The sequence below is a fragment of the Hetaerina americana genome, unplaced genomic scaffold (assembly GCF_022747635.1).
Source record: "Hetaerina americana unplaced genomic scaffold, ioHetAmer1.1.p SCAF_41, whole genome shotgun sequence".
NCBI lineage: Eukaryota > Metazoa > Arthropoda > Insecta > Odonata > Calopterygidae > Hetaerina > Hetaerina americana.
In genome coordinates this window covers 760,982-769,604 of record NW_027286997.1, presented here as the reverse complement: position 1 = coordinate 769,604, position 8,623 = coordinate 760,982, and the positions used below count along the sequence as shown (strand labels likewise).

The following is an 8,623-nucleotide window of genomic DNA, read 5'->3' as shown; positions in this document are numbered from 1 at the left end:
AGTTCAATTCAAAAGGCAATACATATAGTGGCATTCCAAATGGTTTCAAACTATTGATTAACTCTGCGGGGAAGTTTAAGTGCTCACCAAGTTGATGACAATTGCTGGAATCTAGTACAGTTGAATACCACATTGAATCACCCAGTCTTTTTAAGATTTCCTCAGTTATCAAATTTGCACAACATTCACCGGCATTAACAAAACATGACTTTTCATGACCTCGTCCTGAAGCAAAAATAACTTTTCAAATATTCCTTTAATAAAATTCTTGCTTGGCATAAATAAGGGAAGACTAAATTTGCCTATTACAATGGAATGTCTATTTTTCGCGACCATGATTTTGTCAAAAAGCATCATCATTAGGTGACATTATGGGGAATACTGAGTAGTACTATTTACAACTTTCCTCTCAAAGTTGGGATCCTATGGAAATTAAGTAGCAATGGAATGGCTATGGAAATGCCACTTTTATTTCTGCCTCCATTCTAAATTAGCAAGAAATATGTTTAAAATATAATTATGGATTATGAAGGTTACAATGAACTACATCAATTAACCTTAAGGTTTGTTTAATTAATAAGGATAGTGTTAAACTAGTGCTAAACCCACCATACGGTTCAAATCGAGATTTTGCAGAGAAATGTTATAGGAAAAGAAATGTGAAAAAATTATGTCAGTGAGATAAATACGGACATCAAGGAAAAGAATGGGGATCGCAAAGTTTTAATTTGCAGGCATATTTACCGGAATCGTGTTGCGTAAACGTTCCTTAATTTTATTCGTCCATTTAATAAATTATGCCGCCTCACGATTTTCAAACGCCGCCACTCTTTGCCTGAAGTCTCGTGGTTTGCCTCCCTTCACGTGTTTCGCGCACACATGGCAAGCGCCGTCTGCTTATTTTGAAGTGTTTTGTTTTATTGAGCGGCTGACCAAGAGAGGGTGCTTAATTAGTAAACAAAATAAAGATTGAAAATTTGTCCGACTAACATCGTTGACTGTTAACCTTTTTGTTGTTGTAGTGTATTTCGTTAGTATGGCAATTACCGAAGAATCATTTGAAAGCTACAAAGAGTTCCATGAACACTATATGCTGAATCACAACGGGACGTCGTTGCTGGAATCTGCTGTATTTATCTCTTCACCACCGACGGCATTGCTTCTCTGGTCAGTAGTTGTACCTGCGATTCGCAGTTCTTTTGCGAACGGATTTGACTCTGTGGGCTTATTCATTGTAGAATTCCTCGTTTTAGTATTGCCTCTCGTGTTTACGAGCACAATATTTTCGGATTTTACCCTTCTTGTTTCTGCGGCGTCGTTAATGACTTGGGCGATATTAGTGAAACGCAACATAGGCAGTAATTTAAGGAACAAAAGCAGTGTATCATGGCTGGAGATACTTGTTCCTGGCACGCATCGACCGTTCATCTCTCTGTTCAGGTCATACACGAATGTCATTACTTCCTTGTGCATTTTAGCGGTGGATTTCCGTGTGTTTCCGAGGAAATTCGCAAAAACGGAAGTAAGTGGATATGGCTTGATGGATACAGGCACGGGACTCTTTGTAGTAGCTGGCGCATTGGTATCCCATAAACCTTCCAATGCCGAAGGTACTATTACCCTAGCGAGGGTGATCAAGTCTACTTCACCTTTTATAGTGCTAGGTTCCATACGATATTTTTGCGTGCTGCTCCTGAATTACCAAACGCACGTGTCCGAATATGGGACCCACTGGAACTTTTTCTTGACCCTGGCCGTCATCAGAGTGCTGGGCTTTGTTCTGACGTCCGTGTTAGGGAGCCGCAGCAGTTGGAGGGCGGGGGCGCTGTTTGTGTTCCTCGCGGCCCTCCACGAGTGGGTGCTCACGTCGCTCGGCCTACGGGAGTGGGTCATCTCGGACCTCAGCCACCGCCGGAGCTTCGTGTCCGCCAACCGTGAGGGGCTTGTGTCGCTGCTGGGATACCTCGCCCTCCACTTCGCGGGCGAAGTCATCGGCCGCCGCACGTGGGACGTCCCCCGGGGCAACGCCAGGCGCTGGCTGCACCTATGGCTGGAACTGTCCTCTGCCTCACTGGTTGCCTGGGGCGCCACGCACTTCCTCCACGGGGTCACAGGCGTCTCCCGGAGGGTCGCGGACTTGGGGTACATCTGCTGGATTCTGGCCTACTCGCTAACCAGCTTGGCTCTCTTCCTTGGCGCCGAGTTGACCATCTCCGCCTTGCGTCGGTGCGGGTCGGCGGGGCGGGTGGGCGACAGCCCAAAGACAGAGGAAGTCGTCCCCGTGTTACTGCAGGCGGTGAACCAAAACGGACTGGCGTATTTTCTTTTGGGCAACCTCTTCACAGGAATTGTTAATTTATCTGTGCGAACTTTACATGTCAGGACAGGCCCGAGTGTTATTATTCTTACCTTATACATGCTGATACTATGTGCAGTTGCAAACATTTTATATGTCAAGAAAATAAAACTCAAGGTTTGGTAACTTTGTTCGAGTGCTTTTTCAGAAGCCTCATCTGAATTGGAAAATATTCCTTGCCATGCCATAGGCATCGTTACTTAAAAGCGATTGAATCCATTTGGTGCAGACAATGAGGAGACAGCAGCAAAGTATAGTAAAGGGAGAGAGTAAACTTGGGTTGACTCAAAATGTAAGCTCCTGATGAATGAATGGAAAGATGGGAGGAGTAGATGAGATGGCAGGGGGAGAGAGGAGGCAGGAGGTCGGGCGTGCATGCCCTTAATCAGTTGCTTCTCTTCCTTGATATTAATATTGGTTCTTATGCACTCTCTATCTTGAAGTCATTAAGTAGACACTAGTAGGGATTGGTCAATTTAAAAAATCTCAATTCTTTTCATATTCTGAAGGCAAATTGTCAATTATATTATGAATTTGTTCCAAATTATTTTGATTGAAAATATTTATGAATAAGCACCATATAGGAGGTAAAATAAAGCAGGTATTTAAGATATTCAAGGTAATTTAATGTGTTAAACCTTTTACCAAAGCTGGACATAATGTTCTGGGCGCATTTGTATAATAACCGAGGTTTTTGTCACAAAAAATAAACATTTTCGCTCTCTGGGTTCAGCCGGTTGCAATTTAGTCCTCTATAGCTCCAGCTAGGCTGTAAACCCTTTCACTTGTTACGTATCATTGCTGGGGTCACAGCCATATATTTATGTGTATTGCATGAAACATTTGCCAAATTTTAGGCCTCTGCAAGTTGGGATGGAAGGATAGGGGGGATTATTGGAGTGATAATTAAAGAAATATAGTTGAGGGGAGGACAGCTAGGTTGCAGTGGTAGTCAGCGAAGAGGTAGGAAGAATCAAAGTGAACATCGAACAGATAGGTACGGCATGGGATATTATCAGAAGGAGTAAAAGCTGAACCAACCAAATTGGGCATCGTTCAAGTCTGCGTGCCACGAAGCAATCATAGGGAGGAGGGAATAGGCAGGGTGTACGACCAATTTGAGAAAGTAATGTTGGGCAGTCCTAGAAGGAAGAATTTGAAACTGATGAGGACTGGAATGTGATGGTGATCTAGGGAGAGATGGGAGTGAGAGGGGTGTCTATGGTTTAGGAACAAGGATTGACCCTGGGGATAGGGTTCAGTCATTACAGCCACCTGGTTTAAGGACCAAATTTTATGGAGAGTAATGTGGAGAATGCCTCGGGCAGAGAGCGATCAGAATTATGATTAGGCACAGGCCTAGGAACAGTGTGATTTATTTATAGTTTCCTGGAAGGGGACATGGATCCAAATAATAATTTAGTTCTAATAAAGTGTAACTTAAGATTCATGAGGATAAAACAGAGAAGATAGTTGCGGAAATGGAATGTGGAGGCATTAAACAGAATGAAAAGGAAGGAGTACGAGGGCGGTTCAATAAGTACCAGTGTTTGACGACAAAGGACGTTCCTGAGGGAAGTTTATGTTATCATCGCGTGCTGCCATCTATCAAACGACATTGAAACAAATTTCAGACTGATTTAAAGGTTAGTTTGGATTGGGCAGCCATTTGAGTAAGACGTGTTTCGTGATTTTCGCTAAGATGGAAAAAGAGCAGTATCGTTCGGTAATTCGCTTTTTGTTTTTGGATGGGAAGAAATGCGAGAAGATAAAAGCAAAGTTGGATGCTGTTTATGGGGACACCTCGCCATCTATGACCACAGTTAGATATTGGTTCAACGACCAGCGATGAGGAGCGACCAGGATGCCCGGCAGATGTGGTTACCGAGGAAATCATTCAGTAAGTGCACGCCATTATTCTCGCTGATCGACGAATGAAAGTGCGCGAAATAGCTGAGGCCGTGTGTGTCCACCGGAACGGCAATTAATATTTTACATGATAAGTTGGCGATTAAAAAATTGTCGGCCAGACGGGTGCCGCGATGGCTCACGGTGGACAACAAGCTGATCCCGAGTTGTCGCCGCCAAACTGCATGAGCTACATAATGAATTGCTGCTGCACCCCCTGTATTCACCCGATCTGGCTCCCTGTGACTTTTTCTTATTCTCTAATATGAAGAAATGGCTTGCGTTTCTTCATTTCTAACACGGATACTTATTGAACCACCCTCATATTGGGAGGCAGTGGAAAAAACTGAGTGAGGATAGATGAAGTATAAGAAAAATGGGAATAAATAGCATCAAACAAAATTTAGGAAAAGGACGAGGAGAGACTGGATTTCAGATGGCCTGATAAGAAGAAAGATGAGGGAAGGAAATGGAAGGATGTAAATATGACTTAGGCAAATTCCAAAGAAACTTATTATGATTTTTACACTCTGAAATCGTTGCATTGACTTAGGCAGTTGAAGTACAAATATATGAATGATACCCTGAGTTGGGAAACCATTAGAGCAAAAGAAGCATGGAGGCAGACAAAGTGCATGTAATTGGAAAGTTTATAAAGGAAGGGTGAAGTTAGCGTGCTGGCCAGGGAGGTCAAAAACCCACAATCGGGAAATAAGAAGGGAAAATCTAAATAACTGCGGGAGATACCACGACAGTAACTTTTAATGCAGTCATCCGCTAATATACATTGAAATGCAGAAATTACTAAGCGTGAAAATACATAGCTTTGATCAAGGCCTATGCTTTTTACCTTTTGAAATCTTGGTAGAGGCAAATGATTTTTTGACTTTAAAATTCTGCATATTGAGGAAAATCTATGGAATCAATCAAAGAAAATTCATAAAATTCATTCATCATATTAAATGAACCAAGAAAGATTAAAGAGAGATGTGAAAAATCAAAGAGGATCTTAATGGTATATGTCAAAGGTGAGAAGGTTTAGAGAAGTAAATAATATGATGTAGATGGGGATAGCCTGGAGACCATCATCCTTGCCTGCTAGATAGAAATGGCTTAAGACGAATTGAAATCAAATTAGACTGGAGGATAGTTAGCATCCCTGTGGACTACTTAAGGACCTATGAAAATGTGAATGGAAGAGTTGTTAATGGGTTAATTCATAGTGTTTATGCGGGAGGAAGTTGCCTGGAGGATTTTGTTTTTTTCCCTCCCTAAAAACAAAAGAGCCATTTATGAAACCTAGTAATATGTTTGATTTTACATGCAGCTAAGGTGGTTTTTACGGGTCATAAAAAATAGGATGAAGAGGTCGGTAAATCTTGAGGTAGGTGATGTTAAATAAGGCTTCAAAAAGAGCAATGGCACATGTGATGCACTATTGGTAATGAGGTCACTAATGCGGAGAAACAGAATACAATGAGGGTCTACTGATAGAAAGGGGCATTTCAGGCATGACGAGGTGGAATGTCATGATTAATTAAAAGTAGGCAATTTTCCACAATATAAAATTAAATATGACCTGTTTCAATGTAACCGCATCATCATCAGGTCACAGTCATCACTCCCGAGTCCAGTATATATGGTGAAAAGTAAGTAAGGGGAGGGCAGTGGGGAAAAGAGTGAGGGCAGGCTGCAAGAGTGACCACATGATTGAGTGGGGGAAGGGAAGGGGGTGGGGAAGACAAAGTTAACGGGAGCAAAGTCTGGAGAGAACGTGGTAGCTGGGGTTGAAGGTAATAGGTTGCTGCACCTAAACTCAACTTACCCCCTCTCCATTACGCCCCTTACCTTACCTTACCCCCCTCTCCCCTCCCTTACTCCCCCTGCCTTACCCCCTCTCCTCCCCCTTACTCCCCATGCCTTACCCCCTCTCCTCCCCTCTACTCCCCCTACCTTACCCCCTCTCCCCTCCCTTACTCCCCCTGCCCTACCCCCTCTCCCCCCCTTACTCCCCCTACCTTACCCCCTCTCCCCTCCCTTAATCCCCCTACCTTACACCCTCTCCTCCCCTTACTCCCCCTACCTTACCCCCTCTCCCCTCCATTACTCCCCATCCCTTACCCCCTCTCCCCTCCCTTACTCTCCCTACCTTGCACTCTCTCCCCTCCCTTACCCCCTCTCCCCTCCCTTACTCCCCCTGCCTTACCCCCTCTCCCCTCCCTTACTCCCCCTACCTTACCCTCTCTCCTCCCCTCTACTCCCCCTACCTTACCCCCTCTCCCCTCCCTTACTCCCCCTACCTTACCCCCTCTCCCCTCCCTTACTCCCCCTACCTTACCCCCTCTCCCCTCCCTTACTCCGCCTAACTTACCCCCTCTCCCCTCCCTTACTCCGCCTACCTTACCCCCTCTCCTCCCCTTTACTCCCCCTACCTTACCCCTTCTCCTCCCCCTTACTCCCCCTGCCTCACCTCCTCTCCTCCCCCTTACTCCCCCCACCGTTCCCGCTATCTTCTATCTTACTCCCCCTTTCCTAGGGGGCAATAAGAACCGCATACTGCTGGCAGAGTTGACCTGTGTGCGGAATGATACCCTTCAAAATAAGTCTTACCCTCTGGAGTAATTATGAAAGACAGAGGGTCTCTGCCGATCGGTATTATCCTGGCGGAGGTCAGTCTCAACGTCCATAGTGATTACGAATGAATTTTGAGCGGAGTGATACCACGCTAACGGGGAGGGGGGGGTTACCACACCCCAATCAGGTGCCCTGCCTTTGGAACTCTGCCTGGGTGTGTTTCCAACCTGACAGCAATTTGTTTTTATATCAGTGGTCTTCAAGATATTCAAGAAAACAGTGAAATAGTGTCTATTTGAAAATGAGAAAGAAGTTTATTATGATCTCATGGGGGCAATGATCATAGGTACCTATCAAAGCCCACGTGACTACTGATGTGTTGATATTAATTTACGTAGGTATTTACCTTGTGTAATTTAAAACCAAGGGCTACACTCTTACATTGATTTTTGAAAATGTTACAGTAAGAATTTTTTCAATATAAAATACCAAGCATTGATGTTCATTGATCATCGTTTTGATAAGCTTTGCCGCAGATTCCACGGAGTGTGCTATTGACAGTATAAATTAAATAATATGGTATGGCTAAATGTTATGCAGAATTTGTTTCAGTTGAATCTAATGCACTGATTTGGGAAACAACTAGGAAACCAGGCTCATATAAAATGAAAGGTGTATTCCAACAAAATGATGATGTTGATTGAGCTGAAGACTCAAGTAAATATGATTAAAGTATGACTTGGTTCTGGAGAATTGCGATATATAAACATGTTCAGATCATTGAAGATGGATTAAAGTAACTGGACACAAGAAAGGCATAACTGTGATATTCCAAAATATTTTAGCAATTTTGGTGGTGATAGAATTACTGTAATGATGCCCAAATATTTTTAATGCAATGCCAAATCATATGCATGATTAAAATCCTTTGGTGAGATTTAAAAAATTAAAAAGTATATCCTTCAAAGGTAGACTATAAAATGTGCATGTATTTAACCTTAACGATCATAGCATAGTTGACTGTGATGTGATCACGTTGCTTAAGTCAATAGTTGGACACTGAAATACAGCACTCTTTGTGAAAAGCAAGGAGTCACTACCACGCCAATAGCCCCAATCTGGCTCAGGAGGACTTCTGACTTGACTGGTGGAGTTTGTGGTTGGAATGCACAACCTTCATGTAACAAGTTCTCTGATTAATGCCAGCCAGCCCTTTCACATTCAAGCACAAATATACTTGTTTTAGCCATCTATACTTTTCATCCTCAGTCATCCTCTTTTCTTTATTGCTTCTAATCATCTCCAGTTGGATACACAAGCAATCTCAATGCATTATCAGGTGTCCTCCCAGCCTGTTGCTTCTATGATACTTCTGTCAACTTTCATGCTCCCCTAACTCTTTGAGAAGTTCTTTAGTGCTTGTCCATCCAGAGTGTCATTAACATAGGCACAGGAACATTCAAGCAATGAAATTTCCTCTCCCTTTCCAGGATCGCTCAGCTTTTAACCCTGCACAATGCTACAATTTGCATACAGGTTTACATGAAACACTTCAAATTACTCGCCTGATCAAGTGCCCCACTCATCTGTTTATTATTTTTCCTGTTCTTCTTCAATGCTTGTTTGTCCAGGTTATTTTCAATATAGGCACCAGAAGATCAAAAAAGTCAAATTTTCTCTTTTGTTCTCTTTTTCTCTTTCTCTGGGGTGGCCCAGCTTTCTACTCTGTACAACCCCACAATCTATGCATGGGTTTACATGAACTGTTTCATGCCTGTCTTGACT

At 43.2% G+C, this 8,623-nt stretch overlaps 1 protein-coding gene across 1 annotated transcript; it reads left to right on the top strand.

Moving 5' to 3' along the window:
• The first annotated feature begins 946 nt into the window (after positions 1 to 946).
• On the top strand, positions 947 to 3,018 carry LOC139692785 (uncharacterized). Its single transcript, XM_071591067.1, has one exon. It carries the CDS (start codon positions 1,037 to 1,039, stop codon positions 2,480 to 2,482), a length of 1,446 nt encoding a protein of 481 aa, XP_071447168.1. The 5' UTR covers positions 947 to 1,036; the 3' UTR covers positions 2,483 to 3,018.
• Positions 3,019 to 8,623: the final 5,605 nt, after the last annotated feature.